Here is a 23,412-nt window from a genome sequence, read left to right on the forward strand (position 1 = left end):
GAGTAGCGTGGGATGAATGCACCGAGTGATATCAGCGCTGTTAGACGAGCGACTGTATTTACTGCTGTTGCTGCTGCGCCCGATAGATTCTCAGATACTTGAAGAAATGAATCACTCAACCGCCGACGGCTTCAAGATATGTAGAAGCAAACGAGTGACTAGGTAGGCCTGCCGAACCGCCGTTGTTCGTGGGAATGTTTGTAGATGCCTATTCGAGATTGGGCGCGCAGACAACCAAGCGAAGCGCTGTACCGGCAAACAGGTCTGAAATGTCCGCACCGAGGTGAAGCCGCTGTCGTGACGCGGGCGCGCGTGTCGCCGCGCTCTACACTGCGGTCTCCGATGGATTACTGCGCGCAATCCCCTCAGAAGAGCGCGTGGTGGAAGGGCAATGGCGGTCACGGTGCGTGCGAGCGAGCGGCTGATATGTGCGGGCGCGCGAGGACAGGTTCGGGGCTTCCCCTAGCAAGGCTCGGGGTCCATCGAGCGGACGCGGAAGAAGTTGCGAAAGCGCTGATTCGAAGGATGTAACGCGACGAAGGCGGTGGGGGCACGGGCGCGGGCGCGCAACGAAGAGTAGGCGGACAGGCGGACAGGTCAGATGGTGCGATTCGAGATGCCGTACTGGACTGCTGCCAGCTCTATCTAATCTAGGATGAGATGGGGAGGGCTCGGAGGCTCGGAGCAAGGGCTATTTGGTGTCAAGTATCCAGTGTCTTCGTCGCGACCGTGAATCCGTGGTTGCAATTGTGTATAGACGGAATTGGACTCGAGTGAAACCTGAACGGCAACCGATATGTAGAGCACAAAGGGAGGGAGGGGGCACCCGCAGCTGTGAAATCTGCAAACTGGGTTGCAGTGCAGCATTTTTAGTGCCCGATGGCAGTCGGCAAGGGTGGCGATTGGCGGTAACGATGGCGGGTGTCAAAATCAAAACAAACAACTCGAAATCAAAACATTAGCACACACTAGCGAGCCACGATACCGACCGACCAACCAACCGTGGATTCACCACATCGCAATCCAAGTCTGGAATACCGACACTGGCATCAACTTTGATTTCCAACACGCTGTGCGATCTATCGGTCTAGGTGCCTTCCGCCAGGGGATGAACGGTGTCCAATACGTTGCAACCCACAATTGAGAGCTAAGGAACATCAAGGAAACAAGTACAGACTCCCACGCATTCCGAGTATCCCACCTACCGACCTGACAACAGGCTCAAGGCAGTGGCCCACTCCATTGCCCTTCGTCTGGGCAATGATCTAAAGAGCGTAAGGGGGATCTCCATCACGCAAGTGAGGTGGAAGTACCTCAAAAAGCCCAAACAGCACCACAATACCGGACTACCTCCTCCCCCGGCTGAGGGCCATCCCATATGCAGTACAAATCTGTCTTGACTTGAGTTTTGTTTTACATAGTACCAGAGAAACACGGCACACTCCTGTTTTCACTCGGACATACAGAGGAGACCATCAAGTAGTTGAGTGATATAACATGTCCAACAGCTCGATGCAGGCTAAGGGTGGATAGACACTTGAGTCTCGAGTGCCTGCCTAGGCGTGCACATAAGCGAGTGAGCGGGGAGGTTGTTACATGTGCTTACACCGCATAAGGGTACCAGTCTCTGGTGCTGCTACTGTCCCGCATCCTGCTCTGCGGGGCTTCATCATGATATATGACTCGGAGGGGTTGAGAGCGCCGAGAAATCTGCATCATTTTGACGTTGCTTTTCTCCATCCCCGCGGAGCTGGTAGGAAAGGTTAGGTTGTGATCGCCATACATATGCGACAATAAATTGATAGTCTATCTCTCTATGACATTGCTTTTTGCTCGTCATTAGTTATCGGCTCCGAGAATAAATCTTCCGGTCTAAAGGTCAGATATATAGTAGTAACTATCGTATTCCTCTCTGTTTCGGGGGACAACTTTCACAAGTTTAGATTTGACGCCGAATTACCATCTAAAAGCTGACTATGGAAGAGCGGGAATTCATAACTCAATAATAAGCACGCAGACACCTAACAAAGATCCATGATCAAAAGTTAGAAGTATCTATCCCCCCATAATACCTATTGATTGCCAGGCGGTGCTGAGAGATTGAATATCAATTCTGTGCTGACCATGTATCTGGTAATCACTGCTTTGTGCGCGCGCGTATTTCGCCAATGGCGAGCTAATATACGGTGGAATCAAAAAGAAATGGAGTGATGGATGTTGACTCTCGCTGACGGGCCTAACGAAGAAAAGTCCCGCCCGCCCGCGGTAGAGGGTAAGATGCCGAGGGGCGCATTGATGGCCGTACCGCAAATTCTTCGCCGACATGTGGACTTGCAGCAGGTACACCTTCATCGATTCGAGCTGCTGTAGCTGAATGCAGGCAGTGGGATGATGATGATGCCGGTGGTGGTGGTGATGGTGACGATGTGTAGGGGTCATGTATGTCTTTTCTTCCGCACGTATATATGCATCCTCTTGATCTAGAGCGTTCGATATGCAGTTTTTCCCTACCGACTTCTCCAGGTTTGCAGAGAGAGCCGCAGCGGAATGTTCCAGTTCGAGACGCCGGGCCCGATCCAACCACTCGCCGACAACTGATGGATTAGATAACGCGAATTTGACGGCTGACATAATGGTGCAGTTACATAATCCAGCCAGTCAACGTTCGGCAACCACCACCAAAGCAGCATTGGCTGCTGCCGAACCCCAGGATTCCCCAACAACCACACACACCTACCTGTTCGACTCCAAACTTGCCAGCGCAGCAGAATCTGGCAGCAGCAAGCAGCACCTTCTATTCGACCAATATATTCTTCGACGCAGCATCCACAGAAACATCACGCCAAACGGAGAAAAAAATACTGCACTGCAGAACCCCCACTCTGCTACTGCTCGGTCGGTCGGTCAGTGGTAGCTGGCTGCAACTTGCAAAAGCGCAGCAGAGAAAGAAAGAGAGAGAGAAATCGAAAGTGAGCGTGTGAGGGCCCCACAAGTGCGAAGGTGCCGCCTTGACTGGCTGCGGCTGCGCTGTGTACTAGTACCGTCCATCATACTTCTCTTGGTCATATCACCGTGCACGCACACAACCAAACGACACCACGTCTACCGACCACGAACCTCTCCTCCTCCTCCGCCTCTCACCTCCTCCCGCCTCCACACCTTCGCAACCACAGGTGAAGAGCAAGGGGAAAAAAAACGAGGGGAAAAACATTATTCAGGAGCTTCGTTCCGTATTGGCCAGCATAGCTTCCCTGGCCATATTCCATCCACTCGCTGGCTACCGAGCAGAGCCACCCATCGACCGTCCAGTACTGCTGCCTGACGAACCGTCGAAATGAGTGCATCGGCAGACAATGGAGGGGGGGACCCGTCCCCTACCGCAAGGGACAAGAACGGTGAGCTCCAAAAAAACACGTCGAGGATCCGTCAGGGTGTGTCGTCTGCAAGTAGCAGCTCGACCAACAACATCGGTAGACCCAAAAGGAAAATACCCACTGCCATTCGATCGGCAAGGCCTTCGCGAGAGTCATCGCCCGCCCGATCGGCTGGACCAAAAACGCCACAAACGCAGGGACAACAGCAGCTTCCTGCCAGCTCCTTAGCCCCACACATCGACTCCCACCAGCGTCCTTCTCAACCGCTGCCGAATACCCCCCGCCTGGCGGTCTCCCGAACTCCACCTCCCGATTCCCGACAGCCGCTGCCTTCACCTCGCAAACGAAGCGAGAATCCCCCCCCTACTCCGACATTTCAGCTCCGCCGGGAGGGCAGCATCCATAACGAGGAGCCGGAAGACGACCTCCCGGGAATGAGGACACCGCGAAGCAACTCCGGTACAACGCTGGAAACTGTCGTCGAAAGTAGCCTCCCTGGAACCCCTTCGGTCGGAACATTGAGGTCTCTGGAGGACTCGGTGGCAGCGCTCGTTCACCGCCAGCCAAGCAGTTCATCGTTGGCAGGTAGCAGGATATCCGAGGAGGTCGACGACACCACCGATTCCGCCTCCACCATCACACGGAAGCGCGCAGATTCGGTATCTTCGTCTATTGCCCCGACGGAATCCGAATCCGAAGCTGGATATAGGAGTGGTGACAGGACACCAACATCATCGTTATACAGAGTGCCGCCCCCGGCAAGAGTTTTCGGACGACGGCCCACGGTGACGGGAAAGGAGCCTTCCTCCAAGGCTATGACCGTGGAGACGGAGACGGTCAGCTCTGTTCCTCAGATAGGTCTCGGTGCGGTGGGACCTGCCGGAGGTGCTAGCATTAGGAGTAAGAAGAGCACGGACACCATCAGGGCCTCTAGGAGGGAGAAGAAACGGGCAATCAAACGAGCTATGGCTGCAGGGCCTTCCAATCGTAAGGCTTTCCCGTTTGTTTACCCTCGGCGACGGACTGTTACTAACTCTCAACCAGCATCCAGCAAAGTGGAAATCTTTGCCGCAAAGATCGCCGAAGCCGTGGATGAGGCGTTTTCATCAGATTCGGATGAGACATTCGTCTATGAGTCGAATCCTCCAGATGCACCCCACCACACCCATCAAAGGCCTGCAAGTAGATTCCATTCCCGGACACCTAGTGCAACATCCATTGGACCGGATTTGAGGGGGCAGAGGTTGCCCCTGATGCAATCAATGGAGGGCACCAACACCGCTGGACGTAAGGGGATGAAGTTCGTCAACAATTCACTCAAAGAACCCGGTCTTGGAGGCGATGGCGTGCCAAACGATGGGACGAGTAGTGAGAGGGCAGGTGCTGGAAGTGCCAGGGAGCACCAGATGCACGCTGAGAGGAGTGTTCGACACCACAATGGACACCAGTCAACACTTATAGATGACAACACCTTCCACCGGTCACCCCACAGATCGGCCCATTCTGTGCGGAATGCGGCCACCTCGATCATGTCGTCCAGAGGGTCATCCCGGCCGCCATCACCTAGACATCCCGTGTTCCGGAATGGGGCCATCGCGGCCAACGGCGGCACTGGAGGAGGCAGGAAGTCACCAAGAACGCGTGTATACGAGGCCGATGTGGAAAACGGGGATGATGAGCACACGCCGCTTCTACAGCCCAATCGCACACGACCGAGGCGAAGGCAGATGAACGGATCCGTTCGACAGATGGAGCATAATGCACGACGCAGGGGCTGCTTTAGGACTTATGCGGGATGCATTGTGGCCATCATCGCCATTATCTTGATACTGACGGGTGTCGGTGGGTTCTTGGTGTCGACGACGAATCCATTACAAGGCGTTAGAGTCCTCAACGTCACGGATGTCCTCGTCAGCAAACAAGAAATCATGCTGGATCTCGTGGTGCAGGCGGTAAATCCAAATGCTATTGCGGTGACAGTTGGGAATATGGACGTGAATCTGTTCGCGAAAAGTTCACATGTACGAGATGGCGATGGTGGCGATGATGGAGACGATGAGGACCACGGTGGGGATCACGATGGGGACCACGAACCCAGCCACGAGGGCGACTGGTGGGAAGGCAGCTCAGTTCCGGGCCTGAAGAAGAAAGACACTGGCACTGAACACCACCTGGGACGAGTGACGATCACGCTCCTATCGAAGAAACTCTACCCGCCACCACGCCTACACACGCAATACCACACATCCGACAACGTCGACGAGGGCACCGACCCGCCAGACGACCTCCCCAAAGACCGGGAAACAATGCTTCTCGGCCGCATCTTCAGCTTCGATTCCGGGCTAGTATTTGAAGGCTCCCCGCTCCGCCGGATGCCGTACATCTCGTCGGGCGAACTCCGTCTGGCCCGCCCAGGAAACAAAACGGAAGAGGGCGGGACGGCCCGCTGGGAACGCGTGCTCATGCATCCCTTCGAACTCATCGTCAGGGGCGTGCTCAAGTATCAGCTCCCACTGAGCGGCCGCATCAGAACTGCACCCATCTCCGGCTCCGTCATGATTCATCCCGGACTGAATACTACTCCGACTACTCCGTCCGAATGATTGGGGGATGCGAGAGTAGTGCACGATACGATACACACGAGAAACGAAATGATTGCATGATACATAAATAGATGGTCGAGGAAGGGGGGGAGGAAGGGAGGGATGGATGGACCCGATGGAGTGGGGGTTGTAGCGAGTGAGTGGCGCGCCTGACTGCGTGGGTCTTTCTTTTTCTCTGCTTTTCTTTTTTTCTTTTTTCTTTTAACTTTTTCTTTTTCTTTTGATATTGTGGGGATTGGGGATCGGATTGGATTCTTGTCAAGTGTGTGAAGCAACATAAACAAGACGACGCTCTCTTTTCTTTTCCTTAATTTCCTTTTCGGTTTTTTTCTTCTTTTTTTCGAAGCACTTTAGGTATTACATTATTTCTTTTCCCTTTTTTACCTTTTCCTTTCGTTTGGTTGGTTGGTGAGGGGAATTTCGACAGGATGGAATGACCGTGGTTGTTGTGGTTGTTGCTGTTTGTGGTTGTTGTTATTGTTTTTTGTTATCGCTGTTGTGATAGTTGCTGTTGTGGTTGTTGTCAGCGTAGGCTGCTGTTGTCTTATGGTATGTTGTGTTGTGTTATCTTGTCTTATGCTGTTCTGTTCTCTTCTGTTGTTCTGTTACGTTGTGTTGTGTGTTGTTGTGCTTGTGCTGTGATAGTTACTATAGCGGCATTCGGTTTGAGGTCTGAACCGGTCACTGGTGGGGGGTTTATGGAGTTTTCAACTTACTTATTTTCCACTTATTTTTTCCTTATTTTCTTCTATCGTCATTGAGGAGGGGGGTATGGGGTATGAAGGGGTATGGGGTATGGGGTATGAGGGGGTATGGGGGAGGATGAAGGGGTATGGGGTATGGGGTATGAGGGGGTATGGGGGAGGGGGGTTATCTACACTGGAGGAAAGGAAGGTAAGAGGGGAGGGGAAGAGGGGAGGGGGGGTTAGAGGTGCTTGATTGTGATTGTGTGTGCGATTTACTGGGCGGAGATGCTCATAGTCTTGCACTCGATCGATTGTATGGGTCTACTATACGGGTCGGACCGGACCAGATCGGACCAGATCGGATCGGATGGGCAAATGGGAGGGCAACTGGGTGGGACGGTGGGTTGGAGGGAGGGAGTGTACTCTACATACTATATATCATTGTCATTATTCAGACATCAATTCTGTCCATCATCTTCAAAAGACATCACTACTAGTACTACTGCTAGTATCAGAGTAGAATACAACGATACGATAGTTCTGCCCTGTCTCTCTCGCTCTGCTTATTGTCATCTGCGCTGCGCTGTGCTGTAGTTGAGTACTGTTTACATCTAGAAAAGCCCATTCATCCATTCCTCCGGCCATCCACCCACCCAGCCCTTCCTCCCTTCCTCACTCTTTCCCTCCCTCCATCCTTCCATCGAACCATCCAACTATCCGCCCCAGCGCAAAGGAAAGAAAAGAAAAAAGAAAACAGGAAATAAGTGGAGAAGAAAGAAAAAAAACACACATTGAACGCAGGCATTTCCACCTCCACCTCGACGGACATTCACACAAACAAAACACAAAGCATTTATCAAATCACCACACAAGAAAAGAAAGAAAAAGAAAAGGGTAGAGAGGCTTTTTTGGCACCCTCATCTACCACTACCACTACCACGAGCCGATCATCTCGCCGTTGCCGTCCAGGTCCTGGTACTAAGTGAACCTCTCCTGGTTCCTAGCGTAGGGGTGGAAACCTCCACGGACACCGGAGTTGTAGCCCGCGCCCCTACCAGCACCACCACTACCGACGGCACTGCCGCTGCCGCCGCCTGCGCTGCTGCCGCCGCTGCTACCGCCGCGGCCACCGCGGTAGTTGCTGCCTGGCTTGGTATTTCTAGGACCCGTCGGTGCGTTGGGAGGGGGCCCTTCGAAACGGCCGAATTGCTGGCTGTTGGGGGTTCCTATTTCATTTTGTCAACGAGGGGGGTAATTGGGGAGAGGTAGTAGTAAGGGGGACATACCACCACGGGAAGACTGCTGGGCTGCCGCGGCAGCTTGGGCAGCTTGTTGCTGGTGAACCTGCTGGACTACCTGTTGTGGCGGAATGTCGTCGTACATCCCATCCCAAGACGAAGGATGGTTCTGGGGGGGTTGGTAGTCGCGCTGGGACGGGTGGTTCTGGAAGCGCGCATTGGGGTTGTTGAAGCCTGCCTGCTGCTGCTGCTGGGAGGGATCATATCCACCGCCACCCTGACCGCCCTGTTGCTGCTGGTGCTGATGCTGTTGCTGTTGCTGTTGCGGGTATCCCTGGTTCTGATTTCCGTACGGCTGCTGCTGCTGAGCCATCTGCAAGGGCATCTGTTGCGGCGGGGACTGGATGGGCGGGGACTGCTGGTGCTGCTGGCGCATCATCGCCGCCTGCTGCATCTGCATCTGCTGCATCATGGCGGGATTCATACCGGCCATCTGCTGCGGCATGTTCTGCATTGCCTGTTGCATCATGGCGGGATTGACGACGGGCATGGGACCGCCACGACCCATCTGGCTCATTGCGGCCATGTAGCGCTGCATTTGCTGCCAGTACTGTGCCATCATCTGCGGGGTCATACCGTTGTATGCCGCGCTCTGCTGCTGCTGCTGAGGTCCGCCTTGTGGGCCGTTGCTGCCTTGCGAGCCGTTCATGTAGTTCCCGTTGCTGCCGCCGTCGCGGTTGTCGAAACGATCCCGGTTTCCACGATCACGGAATCCGCCACCACCACCGCGGTCATCCCTCTCGTCCATGTGTCCGCCTCTCGTATTGCCCCTCGGCTGCGCCTTCTTAACCTCGATCTGCTTGCCCATAATCGCCAACGTAGGACAGTTCAAAGCATTCTCGACAGCAGACTCGCTATCGAACGTGACGAATCCGAAGCCTCTCGGCCGTCCGGTATCCTTATCCATCATGAGGGTAGCATCCAGGACGCGGCCGAACTGGAGAAAGTATTCCCTGAAATCCGACTCCGTGGCCTCCTGGCTGACACCACCGACAAAGATTTTCGAAGTCTTCTCCTGTTCATCCCTCGGGATCGCACGCTTGGGATCAATCTAGCATCGTACGTCAGTTGGTGTTACTGCGCCGTAGAAAGGTAGAAAACGCACGATCTTTCCGTCCAGATAGTGCTCTTTGACCATCACAATATTGACCGTCTTGGGGTCCTTGAAAGTCAGGAATCCGAATCCACGGGACCTTCCCGTCGGGCCGTCACGCATGACGGTGCATTCCGTGACCTCTCCGAACTGGCTGAAATATTCCTTTAGAGAATCTGTCGGTGGCACACATCAATATCTGGTGCCTCGAAGAGAGAGAAGCAAGTGAGATAGGTCATACCATCCGTTGTTTCCCAATTCAAACCACCTATGAACATTTTCCTAATACAGACACATATTGCGTCAACTAGTGTCCCAATGGAGCAACATATAAAGCAGTAGCAGTAGCAGCAGCAAATAGCGAAGTAAAACACAGAGAGAAAAGAAAAAAGCAATATCCGGGCCAAATAACATAGCGAGAGGAGGAGAATGATGATCGCGAAGACTAGTTCGCGCAGGCGCTGACGGTGACTGTGACATGATGGTGGTGGTGGTTGTGGTGGTGGTTGTGGTGATGCGTGAGCAGACAAAAACTTGCCGCAGCGTTCGATCGGTCGCCCGGTCAAGCAAGTAAAGGCTTCTCTTCTTTTTGCAGATGACGAGGTTGTGGAACACCATGTAACTCCCAATCCATATATTGATTGATTCTCCCATTTGTCTTTTTTCGTACACAAACACTACCATCAGTATATGCCAACAATGGCTGCTAGATACTGCTAGCTAGGTAGTTTTCCAACAAGGCGGAGCAGTAGAGTACACCTCCTAGCCTTATTCCTTCTTTGCTAGATCTCGTCTTTCCTTGTGACGTCTGTCGTGTGCGCGCGGTTATAGTATATCGGAGCGAAGAACCCACAGCCCAGTCGGCATTGACCGCACGCCCATCATGCAGCCCATCATCGCAAGTATCCTCCAGACAGCGCCTGATACCATCATCCTCTTACGCTCCTAACCAACTGGCAGTGGACGGCCCGCGCGTTGGGCCCTAGTCTTCCGCTATTCGAAGAATATGTATCCCTCCCCTCGCTTGAAAACGACAAACAAAATGACAACGCTAACCAGATAGAAAACTCATTGTAAATACGCACCCATCCTCTTTGATTGCTGGACTACCAGAGTTCCCATGATCACTGTAGCTATTGCTTCCTGTCTGATGATCGTAGCCACCCTGACTTGGGCCTTCTCCTCCACTGTGTCCCTGTTGTTGCTGGTGTTGTTGCTGGTGCTGCTGCTGGTGCTGCTGCTGGTGTTGTTGCTGGTGTTGTTGCTGCTGGTGTTGAGGCATGTTGGAGGCATCCCAGCCGCCGTAGGCCTGTGACTGATCGTATTGTTGGTCTTCCTCCAGGTTTTCCTCCGTCTGCACTTCCGTCGGAGGCTGCGGCGCTCTGGGATCCACAGCTTTCGGAGGCGCGGCGGCGGCAGGGACGATGTTGGTTGCAGTGGTCGGTACGGATGGTAATAATTCCGGAGCGGCGACGCTGGGAGCGGCTTGTGTAGTAGGGGCAATAGTTGGTGTCACTGCTGGTACTGCTTTTGACGGTCCAGGCGACGTCTTTGGCGGCTCATCGTCACCGTAGCTATAATTTGCAATTTCGTCAGCACCGCCGAAATGGATGTTACGCGTGACGACCAGGGTCAAGTCGACGCGGTGGGGAACATACAGGTCGGCAAAAAGATCGTCATCGTGCTGCTCGTCGGAAGGATCCATGATTGCTGTTCAGTAGGCTGCTGGACGAGCAAAGTTATTTGAGTCAGATCTGGCCTGCAGAATGTTTTGTCGTGTCGTGCTGTAGTAGAGGTTACGGTTTGGAGAGAGAGGGTATGGAGTAGCGACTGAGCGAAATAGGGGAGAGTGCAGTTGGGGTGAATGTAAGTAGGGAGAGAGGTGGTATCGTGTCGTTCTTTGAGATGGATGTTCTTGAAGTAAAGGGAACAGCAAGTAGAGTTGGGGTTGGGGTTGGGGTTGGGCGGGTTGAAGGTATGGAGTTTGAAGTGGAGCAGCAGCAGGACGGGGGGTGGTTGGCTGTCAATGCGCGGCAAAGAAATAAAAAATCCAAAAAATCGCAATAACGAATAATGGCAGGTAATAGCTTAGCCGCCAAGCAAACTGACGGTCGAAGAGGCGAAAGAGCGTCAAACGAGGCGGAAACAACTGAGAGAGCGACACGAGACGGAACAAGAGACAAACAAGACATCTTATCTACAGGGCCACATATGCTGGCACCGCAGAAGACATTCCCTATTCGATAGCGAATCTCTGGATAGGTGACCATGGCTCCTCAAATCATCTGGCAAATGCTTTCTCTGGTAGTGGTTCTATTTTTTATGGTCTAAATACGGAATACCGTCGAATCCAAGATTCCGAGCAGTAGCAAGTGTGGAGTGCTTCCATGACACGCGTGGAACTCGTCCTTCTCCGGTAGAGCTCACTCGGATCGAGAAGGGATCTGTGGATGTACTCCTGATGGGAGCATACACAGCGCCATGGTAGCTGCTTTGAGTGAGGAATCAGCTCTGGCTGCAGTGGGCACCGAACGACCACGCTCAATGGAATGAGCACTCTATGTATCAAGAAAGTACCACTCTCTATGATGATATGTATGTGCATGCACTTGAATCGTTGGTTATGCCGTAGGAAGGCGGACGCCTGCACGCTGTATCAGGCGGTTCCCCACCCCACCACCACCACCACCACCCCAAACACAGGCTTACACGACACGACAAGCAGAGTACCTAACGGCCTTACCTACATCAACGGCTGCACGCACTTTTCATTGTCATCACCACTACCACCACTCCAGCACTGTTCTTCGCATCGCCGTTGCGCCGTATCGCAACTCTACCGAAGCACCTAGCTCTCTCGAGGAGCACAGGACCAGACCTTCGTCCTATAGCTGGGGGCTACCAGAATGGCCGGCAACAGACAGGTTGGTTCTGAATCTACAACAGAGCTCTTTCCAGTTTGCTGACGACAATGTTCCTAGGAAATGGTCCAAGTTGGCACGTCTTCCACAAAACCTAACTGTGGTCTCCATGTCTAATAGTCATTCTCACGGATTATAGATCGCTCCGAGTAGTCCACCCACCTCCCTACCCCCGTGTCTTCTTCTATTGGAGTCGGTCGCTGACCTTTGTGGTGATCGGCTCCAGCTCAGCTTCGCCCTTCTGGAGAAGGCCAGCGACAGCATCGTCGACGTCACTACCAGATTCGAGGTTCGCAACCTGCCCGCTCTACTTTACCCCGCATCCTACATACCCTGGCCGCCGTGATTGACAGGAAGGAATCCGCTCCAGAAACCGCGAAACCCCAGCCAATAAGGTCGTGGGTGCATCCTATTCGCATGCCGACATACTAAAGCTCGAGTCGCTGTAGCTAAACCCTTCGCCGTTCCGTCGATTTTGCTAATTGTTTCAGTTCGATCCGACCAAACACTCCGCCGCCCCACCTTCAACCTCCACTGCCCGCCGCAGCTTACAATCCGGTTTCAGGTGCCGCGAGGAAGCCCGGGAAGCACTTCAATGAATTTATGTCACAGACGGATGATGATTGGGATACCGACTTGGCCGAGGAGACTACCGATGATATACTGTCTGGCAGGTTTCGGCCGCCCAAGTCAATCGAGTATCGTCCTCCAGTTGCTGCCGGTGGCCGGATGCACGGTAACGGCAGATCGGTCAGCGCCCATGAATCGCGCACCCCCTCGTACCCGAGTCCGAGGAGGAGGGATAGTCAGGGATTGAAGCCACAGTTCGAGGGCTTGGTTAGAGGTGTGTTTGCTATGCCCAATGCCGGACAATATTACTTTTTCTTGTTCTGAATTTTCAAGCTGAAGTACATATTCATTGCCTCAAGACCCGGGAAACTCGCTGCACATGATATACCACCCTACGATTTCCGCAGACCACACGCCGGCCGAGATAGAGCGACTGAACGCGCGGATATCCCGTATCAACAAGTTCAAGAAGATCCTCCAAGCCAGCACAGTCGACTTACCGGAGCTCCGCAAACTCTCATGGAACGGCATCCCCGAGGAACTACGGCCGATGGCATGGCAGCTGCTACTCGGATACCTTCCCACGAACGCTGACAGACGTGTAAGTGCACTAGAACGCAAGAGAAAGGAGTTCACGGATGGCGTGAAACAAGCATTCTCCCGAGGAACGGAGTCTCTCGATCAGACTATATGGCACCAGATATCGATTGACGTTCCGAGGACAAATCCCAAGCTCCCGCTATATGGATTTGAGGGTACGCAGAGGTCATTGGAACGGATTCTGTACGTTTGGGCCATCAGACATCCCGCAAGTGGGTACGTGCAAGGTATCAACGACTTGGTGACGCCGTTCTTCCAGGTGTTTCTGTCGTCCTACATAGGTAGGTCCCTCTTTCCACCATCCATTCACCCTGCATACTAACGATTTCAGACGGCGACGTGGAAACGTTCGATCCGGGCACCCTCCCAAAAGACGTCTTGGACGTTGTCGAAGCCGACTCGTTCTGGTGCCTAACCAAGCTTCTAGACGGAATCCAGGACAACTACATCCATACGCAGCCGGGCATCCAACGACAGGTGTCTGCACTCCGCGAGCTGGTATCGAGGATTGACGTGGGGCTCGCAGCACATCTGGCCGACAAGGGCGTCGAGTTCATACAGTTCAGCTTCCGTTGGATGAACTGTATGCTCATGAGAGAGCTCAGTGTTAAGAACACGATACGGATGTGGGATACGTACATGGCAAGCAACTCCATCCCGTAGGTACCTCTGGTGTCGTTGACTGACGGGTGTGGTGGGCTGTAGGCCGAAGGACCGTCCGGGTTTTCGGAGTTCCATCTTTATGTGTGCGCCGCGTTCTTGGTACACTGGTCGGAGCCACTGCAAAAGAGAGACTTCCAGGTACGTGTTCACCAGCCAGCCAGCCAGATCCCCACTGCCAAACCAGACCAGCATTAACTAACGCGTTGGTCCAGGAAACGATGATGTATTTACAGGCACCCCCAACACAGGATTGGGGCGAGAAGGAGATGGAGATTCTCCTTAGTGAGGCGTACGCTTTGCCCCCTCTTCTCTTCCATGGATAGCTGAATTAACGCGACTACTCATAGTTTCCTTTGGAAGAGTCTGTTCCACAATTCAGGGGCGCACCTCCGGCAGAACGCCGCGCCGCCTGGTGTACCGAACATCAATCTATAGCTTTTACCCACCTAATTACCACCCATCACCAATTTTACACATGCAATTATATTCGAGTGAGACATTGTGATGATAGGGAAATGAAAGTCAAAAAATCGACAAAGAACAAAGAATAAGGTAAAAGTCGCATCACCACCACGAAAGCTGTCGATACAAAGTAGGATTGACGAATTACAATGGGACATATTCATACTCCTACACGTAACTGCGTAGCCTAAAGAGTTCACGAATGCGCCCTCCCTTCCTCCTCCCTCCTACAATAACACCTCCCCTCTAAACCACAATACCATCAGACAAAAAGTGGATCAAGTGCGGGCCTAAAGTAATAACCTAGGCGGTTTTGTAAAGGAGAACAGCGAGGTTGCCGACATAGAAGTAGATGAAGTGCTTCGTCTCTGCAGTGGTGTCAGCATCTTTGAGTAGGATTGGGATTGGATTGGCTAAGAGGGAGAGGGTGTCCATACCATGAGTGACAAAGCTTCCGAAGTTACGACCGACGATGCAGTGCCCTATTCACATTTCTTAGTCGACCTTTCACAGGGGAGCAGGGGAGATGCGAAGGTAAAGTACATGTGTTGCCGTATTGTTTGTCGAACTGTAGATTCGCTCGTTAGTGATGAGCTACCCACCTACAGTAGGGATGGGGATCTGTGTGCTCACCTCCTTCTTTATCATCTGAGCAATATCCTGGACTTTGCTTTAGCGAGACGATTCGGTAGTGCGTCGATATATAGAGAGCTTCAAACCTTCTCCACGTTGTTCTCCTTCATGGCTTTCTTGGCTTTTGACATGCACCGTTAGTTTAACGCGTCCATGGAGGGGAGGATTGGAGGGGGAGGAAGGCGGCCGCGCTTACCAATGTCTTGAGCGTACATTTGCATCTCCTCCGACTATTTCCCCGGAGTTAGGAGCTGGGGTGGGAGAGCTTTACAGGTGGGGGGAGGTGTATATACCATGTCTACCGATTTGACGGTAGCTGTTTTGCGGAGGGTGAGTTAGCGAGTTGCTTCCGCTTCTAGTTCGCGGATGAGGGATTCCTCACTCTTGAAGTCATTGCCAGCTGCGGCAGTAGCTCCCTTGTCGCTCGACATTGTTGGCAATGAAGACAAGAAGACGCGATGGAGGAGTTGGTTTTGTGTGGGGATTGAATTGGGCGATGAAGCTGTGCGAAGTCAGTGGGTGGGATCGCCGGATGGGATGAAAGGAGGAGAGTCGGGCTCGACCGTGTGTTATGGGTGGGAGTCTTTGTTTGTGTGTTGGTGATGAAAGGGGATGATGATGGGGGTGAAGGAGGTGGTGGGAGTTGTTTACGTGCGTTGGCTGGCTGTTGGTGGTGGTGGTCTTTCGCTCCCTCACGCTCGGTCTCTCTCGCTCTGTGCCTCTGCCTCGCTCACTCTTCCATTCCCAGCCGCCCCTGGTTCTTAGGTCCCCTTCCCTGCCACCACTGTCGGAATGCAGAGTCACGTGATCGGCTCTTTCTTCCCCTCTTACATATTTCGATCGGTAGCCACCCAGAGAAAGGCAAGACGCTACGCCGCTAAAAATTTGACCGCTCGAAAACTTTTCGGTTTAGCTACTCTTACTTAAAGAGTGCCTAATCTTCTCACCACGTTCTCTTCCCCTCTTCTTCTACAACCACAACCGTTCGAATGTACGCAATTCCATTTTCTTCTTTTGCCCTCCTCCGTCTCCCATCAAGTCGCTCACACTCCACAGGTCTACAAGAATATTCGTCCGCGGGCTTCCCCCCACCTTCACCGACGCCGAGCTCCGCGCGCACTTTGCAAAGAAGAATGAAGTCACAGATGCGCGCCTGATCCCACACCGCCGGATAGGCTACATCGGCTTCAAGACGCCCGAGGATGCGCAGGCTGCTGTCAAATACTTTAACAAGACGTACATTCGTACGTCGAAGATTGGGGTTGAGATCGCAAAGACTGTTAGACCCGCTCATGCCCCCCGCCTAGTAGATTAAAAAGGCTAATTACAATTTCAGGTAGCAGAAACCCGCGAGTCAAGACCCAGTGAGGCACAACATCAACATGATCCAAGAAAACGACAAAAACTTTCTGGATCGACTGCCACCACTACTACACAGTCTGAGGATGGCAATGGCCTGAAACGGAAACATGACGGCAAACCGGATGGTGCCTCCCCACCTAACAAGAAACTTCAGGAGTACTTGGACGTCTATGCTCCTGGTTCTAAATCTAACACCTGGGGCAACGCCAATCATGACTCTGCCACTGTCCCCATCGCAGATGCGGGTGAGGATGATGATGAATATGTCGAGCTTCCAGCGCTCAAGAAGACAGTCGGCGCGGAATCCGTAACGGAACCAAAAATACCGGTGGCTATAATGAGGATTGAGGATGCGAATGATGCTGTTGTCCAGACCGATGAAGACCAAGCAACTGGTCCGGTGTCAGATGCTGATTGGCTCAGGAGCAAGACCAGTCGTCTGTTGGATCTGACGGATGATGTCTCCTCCCGCTTGACTATGGCTGACTCCAAGCCTTCCGCCCCCACCATTCCCCAGGTTGCTCGTCCGTCGGCTACCAACATTCCCGCACAGGCACAGGAGGATGTTACCATGGCTGAAATGGAACCAGAACAGTCAAAGTCGGAATATGAGGAGGCCATCGAAAAGATCGCCAGCACCGGGAGATTGTTCGTCCGTAATCTGTCCTACAATACCACCGAGGAAGATTTACGACAACATTTCTCTCGTTTCGGAGAGTTGGAAGAGGTATGCACATCCTATTCTCTTTGCTCCTGCATGCCCCGTCTCCCCCGCAATCCAGTCGTTTTTCGTGATGAAAGAACATATAGGGACATCTTATATATTCGTATACATGATTACCCTTTCAGGAATCCAGATAGTAGAATCTCTGACAAACACAACTGTTTTGAATTTTTGCCGCTTTTGCACCGTTATCATGTTTGGATCAAGATGCTAACGAGTGCCACTGCAGGTTCATCTTCCGATTGATAACAAGACGCAAGCCAGTAAAGGTTTTGTATACGTGCTATTCAAGAAGCCCGCGGACGCGGTGGATGCTTTCAAAGAGTTGGATCAGACGGAGCTCCAGGGACGGCTACTACATATCATTGCCGCATCCCCCAAGCGGGAAACCAAACTGGATGAATATGCCATCTCCAAACTACCCTTAAAAAAACAACGCGAGTTGAAGCGGAAGGCGAACGCTGCGACCAGCCAGTTTAGTTGGAACTCTCTATATATGAATGTAATAAATCGTCTTCTGTCTACTTTGCTGCTGCGAACCAATCGTGTGTGCGCCCTGTCTGCTCTCCAGTGCTAATACACCGGTGCACCGTAGGCCGACGCCGTCATCTCCTCGGTGGCCCATAAACTGGGCGTGTCCAAGGCAGACCTTCTTGATCCCACATCCTCCTCTGCCGCTGTGAAGCAAGCCCACGCCGAAACACACATCATCCAAGAGACGAAAGCCTACTTCACCAATAATGGTATCGACGTTGCCGCCTTCTCTCGCACGGAGCGCGACGACCGCATCGTCCTGGTCAAGAACTTCCCCTTCGGCACCAAAGCCGATGAGCTCCGGAAGCTCCTGGGCGACTTCGGCGAGCTGCGGCAGCTGCTCATGCCCCCTGCCGGCACCATCGCCATCGCCGAGTTCCAGGCTGCGCCTGCGGCCAGAGCTGCATTTTCAGCACTCAGCTACAGAAGGTTCAAAGACGGAGTCCTCTTTCTCGAGAAAGGACCGCGCGGATTGTTTACCGGTACTGTCACGGCCACTTCCACCGCCGTTCCCACCGACACAGGCGTCGACGCGAAGCCCTCTGCTGGCGACCTCAAGACATCCACCGCCGCCGCCACCGACGACGACGTTACCACGCTGTTCATCCGCAACCTCAGCTTCACCACGTCCGCAGCCGCCTTCTCCACCGCCTTCTCCGCGCTCCCGGGCTTCCTCTGGGCCCGCGTTAAGACCAAGACCGATCCCAAGAAGCCCGGGCAGACACTGTCCATGGGCTTTGGCTTTGTCGGCTTCGACACGCCGGCGCATGCGCGCGCCGCACTGGAAGTCATGGACGGGAAGAATCTGGACGGCCACAGGCTGGCGGTGAAGATTGCGCACCGCGGCGCGGACCAGGAGAAGGAGGGCGGCAAGAAGGCGGCCGGAACTAAGAAGGACGAGGAGAATAAGACTAAGATCATCATCAAGAACTTGCCCTTTGAGGTTACCAAGGCGGACGTTCGCTCGTTGTTCGGGTATTTATCCCTTCTCTCTCCACCACCCCCACCACTACCTACTAACAATATCCCGTGTAGCAAATATGGCACCCTCCGCACCCTGCGCATGCCAAAGAAACTTGGCAACCGCACCCGCGGCTTCGCGTTTGCGGAGTTCGTCACGGCCCGGGAGGCGGGTAATGCAATGGAGGCGCTCAAGGATACGCATTTGCTGGGCCGCCGGCTGGTGCTGGACTACGCGCAGACGGACGCCAACGATGCCGAGGAGGAGATCGAGCGCATGACGAAGAAGGCGGGCGCTCAGAGCGAGATGGTGGAGTTGCACAGGCTCCGCGAGAAGAGCAAGGCCAAGGTTGTGCTCGACGAGAGTGGCGCTGTGGATGATATGATGGATTGAGTACTCTACCTAGGTAATTTTCAACGGGGGAGGAGGAGGCGGATGGTAAAAGTTACGGCTTGCTTGCTTGTTTGGGGGTTCGGCGTTTTCGTTTCGTTTCGTGTCTTTGGTTGGCTTGGATGGATGGGACGAATTGTGGTTTACTTTGTGTTCTTTACTCTTCACGGAACCAATTGAGCAATGAATGCCATTCCTTTCGAATCCAATTCCATTCGGTTGGTTCCCCCGATCGGTCTGATGTGATGATGATAAACCGCTATGTAGCTTTTGCCAGCAATCGTGATAGGTACTTGAATATCCTCAAGCTTCTCCATCATCTAGATCTTCTTTGCAGCCAAATACACATTAAGGATGCCGACGATCTTCTCAAGCGCAGCAAGCCACTCCTTCATCTTGGTCTCGACGGCAGCCTGGTCATCACCCAGCTTCTTGTAGAAGTCGGCACGGTAGGGGCACGCCTTCATGGCGACGCTGAAGATGCCGCGCACAATCATGTTGTGGTGCTTCTTGAGCGAGTCGTTGTACGAGCTCGTGAATGACGCCGTCAACTCCTCGTTGGAATCGACGTTTTTGCGGAGTGCGAGGGAGGTGAACTCAAGGCCTCTGGAAAAGATGAGTATTAGTATTAGTAGGAAGGAACAAGAGGGACGGAGGACGACGAACCGGTTCAGCCACAGCAGCCCCTCGGCGGCAGTGGGGTCGCTGTCGGCGATTTCTTGGAGGGTTCCGGAGGTGGCAGGGTGGGCGAGCTGTGCGTCGCGGATTTTCTGTCCCAACAATGTCAGCGGATAATTCGAGCATCTGTCCTCCTGTCGGACAATCCACACTACGAACCTTGATGTTGCCAGTCATGTCCCTCTGCACGGGCACGAACGCAGTGGAGCCGAGGACATCTGTCGTTCCGTCATTTGTGTTAGCTGGATGGATGTGTGATAGATTGGCACGAGGACGGACCGAAAAGCTGCACGACACTCTCGGAAGCTTCCAGGAATTCGGTAGTGGAGACCTTGTCGTCAACGACGGGGACGTCCTTGAAGTTGCGCTTGCAGGTGTCGAAGAAGGTGGACATGATTGCTGTTGATGAGATTGATTGATTGATTTGATGTAGGTGGTGGGTAGAAGGAGAACTTGTTGTGATGGAAAGTGGAAGTGGATGGGAAGCTCAGGGTAGCAGTTTAAGTGCTGTTGGTGAAGATTGAGGGCCGCCCTCCTGCGGCCCACTCTGCACAGACCTTCCCGTAGAGACCCCGCTATGCACGAGCCCTCCACGCCAAGGGTCGGATGAACGGCACTAACCGGATGCGGGGGAGGGCTACGACGACGATGAACTAGGCAGAATACGGGGTGCACAGCAACAACGCATCGCCGCCAGAACAGCGGAGCGAGCGGATGCGGGGTGAATGCAAGGCGGGCATGGTGGAAATACGACGAGCCAGTAAGATGGAGGAAAAAGAACGTGTGGTATTTCAATGGGCCGGATGGATCGAACGAGTGTACCGGTACATATGCCCACGATCAACCCACCACTACGGAATACCGCATCCTAGCACCAAAGTAATGGTCCATCCTATGCGACACCCTGACGCCAACAGCATTGGCAGCTTCGATCGCATCGCGGCCCACGTTGATACAGTAGTCCAACCCCAGCCATTCGAGTTGACTGCCCTCACGGTACACCAAATTGGCGACACCGATGCCCGTAATCATGGTGTGCGCAATATCCAGTCTCTTGAGCTTCTTCAGTCTCCCAAGTTCGCGTGTGACCTCGTCACGAAACGAGGGATTGCCCGCCAACGAGAGGTACTCGAGCGAGTCGCCGTGGCCGGCGTCGAGGAGCCAGTCCATGGAATCGGCATTGATCCGCGGACACATACTGAGGTCAAGAGAACGCAACGAGGTGGTCGCCGAGAGTAGCATCAGAAGCATGGCATTGTTGATCTTGCTTGATTCAGGAAGACCAAGTGATTCCAGCGATGGGAGGGCCTTCACATCGGGGTGATCCATGTTGAGAGTTTCCACCCGGATATCCAAGTGTAGGAGAGAATCCGGAACCTTAGGGAACCAGTGCACGGTCAAGTCCCGTAAAACCAGCTTTTCCAACCTGCGCAGTTCTCTGAAATCAGCTGGTTCGTGCCCTGAGTCTATCCTCCTGCAACAAAGGTTGAGTTCACGGAGCTCGGGGAAGTCCTTTATCACCTATACAGTCACCCGTCAATGGAGGGACTCCTCGGGAGGAAGGGTATGTACTAACAATTCTCCCTCCAGACATTTTGGGTTGATCCCACGTGAGAACCAGCTTCTTGAGTTTCAGTCCCCCTCCAATCTCGAGATCCGCAGCACTCAATCTCCCCAATCGGTGGCACTTCAACACCTCCAAATTCTTTGCTGTCGCAATGAGATCAAGCGCACTCTCCGAGCTCATCTGGCAGTGCAGATTGAGCACCGCCAAATTATCTCTCTGCAACAGCCGTATGTAACCGTCGGGAAGGAAATCTGTAGACATGACGGAGAGCTCTGACAGCTTCTTGGATTTTGTCACAATCATCGCGAGCATCGATGGATGGAACTTTTCCAGCATGACCTTAGTAGTGCGGCCTCGTGCGCGCTGAAGATAGGCCATGACCGTCACTTTCGGGACTGGCTTCTTGACGCCCGTGAAGTCGAGCGTGGCGTAGCTCCGATGATATTCGCTGAGGAACCTTCGCCAGCCACGACTGACACACTGAAGCAGCCTGTGACGTATCCTCCCATTAGCCCTCGTCTCTCTCCGTTGACGGAAGTGCGCAATGAAAACCCACATCAAAGTCCGAAATGGTAGACCTCTGAAGACCATATCCACAATCTCAACTGGCAGGACACTCAGCGGATCCCTCGCCTTCTCCTTCTCCCTAAAAGCTTTCGCCCTCGCCTGTACTTTCTCATACATTCCCTCAAGCAACCGTCGCCCCTCCACATCCTCATCTGCAATAAGTCCAAGCCCGTACTCATACGTCGCCGCGGCAACATGGAAGTTTTCCATGAGTTGGAGGATCTTCCCCGCACGGAGGTAGCCGCGGACGGAGGTACGTGATACGCGCATCATTCGGCGCGCATCTTTCAGCGCAGAGAGGTAGTGCTCGTCTCCGAGTTTTTCGAGCGTCGCAGCCCGGTTATCAAGGATGCTGCATTGGTCGTCTGGGGAGGTGGCGGCTTTGAGGGCCTGTGTTGTGTTAGTAAGCTACTTCCTATTAGATGTAAGAGAGGAGAAGGAACCCTGGTGAAATATTCATGTGCGATGGAATACTGGCCATCTGCGTATGCCTTTCGTCCCTGGCGTTGATTTTCTTGCGCGGTGGACATGGTGCTGTGAGTGTAGAGTATGGATGAGTGACGGAGGACGCGATGAAAGCTACTCTATGTATGGAGTACGCGCTTGATTAATCAGTGATTAAGAATAGACACGGCGGCATGTGCAACGGCCAACCGCTCACCTCGCCCCACAACGAAGCTTATCGACATCATCTACAACTCTTCCGAACACTTCAACTGTACACTCTCCAGACCACAAACCAGCACACACCTTCCACCTCCTACAGCTACAGCCCACCATGAAGCTCTACTACATCGGCGTACGTCTCCCTTCGTCCCCTCACCCCGCCCCCCTCTCCACCCCTCCCCTTTCGCCCCTCCGAACTAACACCTACAGATCATCCGCAACGACCCCAAGCCCGCGCACGAGCTCGTCTCGGTCACAGAGCTGAGCTCCTTCAGCTTCTTCCAGCGCTCGACGGTCAGCGAGTTTCTGTCGATGTTCGCGGGCACGGTAGCCGAGCGCATCGCCCCCGGTGCGCGTCAAGACATCGAGGAGCAAAGCTACACGTTCCATGTATACGGGCGATCGGAGGGGCTAGCTGGCGTGTGCATCAGCGACCACGAGTATCCCAAGCTGGTGGCGCACAAGCTCCTCTCGCAGATCGTCGACGAGTTTCTGACTGCGAACCCGCGCCCAAAATGGGCTGCTGGGACGGCGAAGGTCGAGATGCCGCAGCTGGGAGGTTACATTCAGAAGTATCAGGATCCCAAGCAGGCCGATAGCATCTTGAAGATCCAGCAGGAGCTTGATGAGACCAAGATTGTGCTGCATAAGACGATCGAGAGTGTTCTGGAGCGCGGCGAGAAGCTGGATTCCCTCGTCGAGAGGAGCAACCAGCTCAGTGGGAGCAGTAAGCAGTTTTACACGCAGGTGAGTATTGTCCGGGTGGATGTACGGGTTCTCGTGGGAGTACGAGGGCTGACGAAATACAGGCCAAGAAACAGAACTCCTGCTGTGTGCTGATGTAAATTTCATTGGTACATGTGCTTGCATCTGCGTGTCGTTTACTTGCTATTGAAATGATCTTTTTTTTGCTGGCGGAAAGAGGCAGGGAGGGAGGGAGACCAACGACGATAGAACGGTAATGCGATGACAGATGAAATGTGATACTTTTCCTACATAACTTTACCTGCCAGCTGTAGATATTTTAAGCGCAAGTGCACGGTGACGATTATTATGTCTC

At 53.4% G+C, this 23,412-nt stretch overlaps 9 protein-coding genes across 9 annotated transcripts; 4 read left to right on the forward strand and 5 right to left on the reverse strand.

Moving 5' to 3' along the window:
- Window positions 1-3,158: 3,158 nt before the first annotated feature.
- On the forward strand, window positions 3,159-6,253 carry BZA05DRAFT_59454 (vacuolar segregation subunit 7-domain-containing protein). Its single transcript, XM_051488467.1, has 2 exons — window positions 3,159-4,361; window positions 4,419-6,253. The coding sequence occupies exons 1-2, from the start codon at window positions 3,335-3,337 to the stop codon at window positions 5,975-5,977; spliced, it is 2,586 nt and encodes an 861-aa protein (XP_051338856.1). The 5' UTR covers window positions 3,159-3,334; the 3' UTR covers window positions 5,978-6,253.
- Window positions 6,254-7,474: 1,221 nt separating this feature from the next.
- Window positions 7,475-9,718, reverse strand: BZA05DRAFT_59474 (uncharacterized protein). The gene is made up of 4 exons (XM_051488468.1): window positions 9,296-9,718; window positions 9,067-9,230; window positions 7,950-9,012; window positions 7,475-7,889 (listed from the first exon to the last, which is right to left on the reverse strand). Exons 1-4 carry the CDS (start codon window positions 9,330-9,332, stop codon window positions 7,642-7,644), a joined length of 1,512 nt encoding a protein of 503 aa, XP_051338857.1. The 5' UTR covers window positions 9,333-9,718; the 3' UTR covers window positions 7,475-7,641.
- On the reverse strand, window positions 9,658-10,859 carry BZA05DRAFT_59478 (uncharacterized protein). The gene is made up of 3 exons (XM_051488469.1): window positions 10,713-10,859; window positions 10,140-10,628; window positions 9,658-10,047 (listed from the first exon to the last, which is right to left on the reverse strand). Exons 1-3 carry the CDS (start codon window positions 10,757-10,759, stop codon window positions 9,984-9,986), a joined length of 600 nt encoding a protein of 199 aa, XP_051338858.1. The 5' UTR covers window positions 10,760-10,859; the 3' UTR covers window positions 9,658-9,983.
- Window positions 10,860-11,703: 844 nt separating this feature from the next.
- Window positions 11,704-14,270, forward strand: BZA05DRAFT_399814 (rab-GTPase-TBC domain-containing protein). Its single transcript, XM_051483840.1, has 11 exons — window positions 11,704-11,978; window positions 12,036-12,051; window positions 12,115-12,124; window positions 12,202-12,264; window positions 12,346-12,420; window positions 12,467-12,819; window positions 12,905-13,426; window positions 13,477-13,787; window positions 13,851-13,946; window positions 14,021-14,097; window positions 14,156-14,270. The coding sequence occupies exons 1-11, from the start codon at window positions 11,961-11,963 to the stop codon at window positions 14,241-14,243; spliced, it is 1,629 nt and encodes a 542-aa protein (XP_051338859.1). The 5' UTR covers window positions 11,704-11,960; the 3' UTR covers window positions 14,244-14,270.
- BZA05DRAFT_474403 (dynein light chain type 1-domain-containing protein) lies at window positions 14,271-15,641 on the reverse strand. Its single transcript, XM_051488123.1, has 9 exons — window positions 15,467-15,641; window positions 15,286-15,405; window positions 15,197-15,219; window positions 15,100-15,133; window positions 14,990-15,024; window positions 14,904-14,930; window positions 14,814-14,838; window positions 14,708-14,752; window positions 14,271-14,638 (listed from the first exon to the last, which is right to left on the reverse strand). Exons 2-9 carry the CDS (start codon window positions 15,332-15,334, stop codon window positions 14,574-14,576), a joined length of 303 nt encoding a protein of 100 aa, XP_051338860.1. The 5' UTR covers window positions 15,335-15,405; window positions 15,467-15,641; the 3' UTR covers window positions 14,271-14,573.
- Window positions 15,642-15,727: 86 nt separating this feature from the next.
- Window positions 15,728-19,108, forward strand: BZA05DRAFT_59854 (putative pre-rRNA processing protein Mrd1). The gene is made up of 6 exons (XM_051488476.1): window positions 15,728-15,894; window positions 15,960-16,182; window positions 16,240-16,992; window positions 17,219-17,491; window positions 17,585-18,498; window positions 18,559-19,108. Coding segments are annotated over exons 1-6 (2,484 nt in total). The 5' UTR covers window positions 15,728-15,892; the 3' UTR covers window positions 18,878-19,108.
- On the reverse strand, window positions 19,036-20,116 carry BZA05DRAFT_59729 (glycolipid transfer protein domain-containing protein). Its single transcript, XM_051488473.1, has 4 exons — window positions 19,832-20,116; window positions 19,712-19,770; window positions 19,541-19,644; window positions 19,036-19,480 (listed from the first exon to the last, which is right to left on the reverse strand). The coding sequence occupies exons 1-4, from the start codon at window positions 19,944-19,946 to the stop codon at window positions 19,195-19,197; spliced, it is 564 nt and encodes a 187-aa protein (XP_051338862.1). The 5' UTR covers window positions 19,947-20,116; the 3' UTR covers window positions 19,036-19,194.
- On the reverse strand, window positions 20,104-22,249 carry BZA05DRAFT_399830 (uncharacterized protein). The gene is made up of 4 exons (XM_051483841.1): window positions 22,130-22,249; window positions 21,676-22,076; window positions 21,129-21,609; window positions 20,104-21,073 (listed from the first exon to the last, which is right to left on the reverse strand). The coding sequence occupies exons 1-4, from the start codon at window positions 22,214-22,216 to the stop codon at window positions 20,393-20,395; spliced, it is 1,650 nt and encodes a 549-aa protein (XP_051338863.1). The 5' UTR covers window positions 22,217-22,249; the 3' UTR covers window positions 20,104-20,392.
- BZA05DRAFT_399832 (Longin-like domain-containing protein) lies at window positions 22,236-23,403 on the forward strand. Its single transcript, XM_051483842.1, has 3 exons — window positions 22,236-22,485; window positions 22,563-23,099; window positions 23,162-23,403. The coding sequence occupies exons 1-3, from the start codon at window positions 22,465-22,467 to the stop codon at window positions 23,195-23,197; spliced, it is 594 nt and encodes a 197-aa protein (XP_051338864.1). The 5' UTR covers window positions 22,236-22,464; the 3' UTR covers window positions 23,198-23,403.
- The last annotated feature ends 9 nt before the right edge of the window (window positions 23,404-23,412 follow it).

This window comes from Tricharina praecox, assembly GCF_024521635.1.
Source record: "Tricharina praecox strain CBS 144465 chromosome Unknown BZA05scaffold_14, whole genome shotgun sequence".
Taxonomy (NCBI): domain Eukaryota; kingdom Fungi; phylum Ascomycota; class Pezizomycetes; order Pezizales; family Pyronemataceae; genus Tricharina; species Tricharina praecox.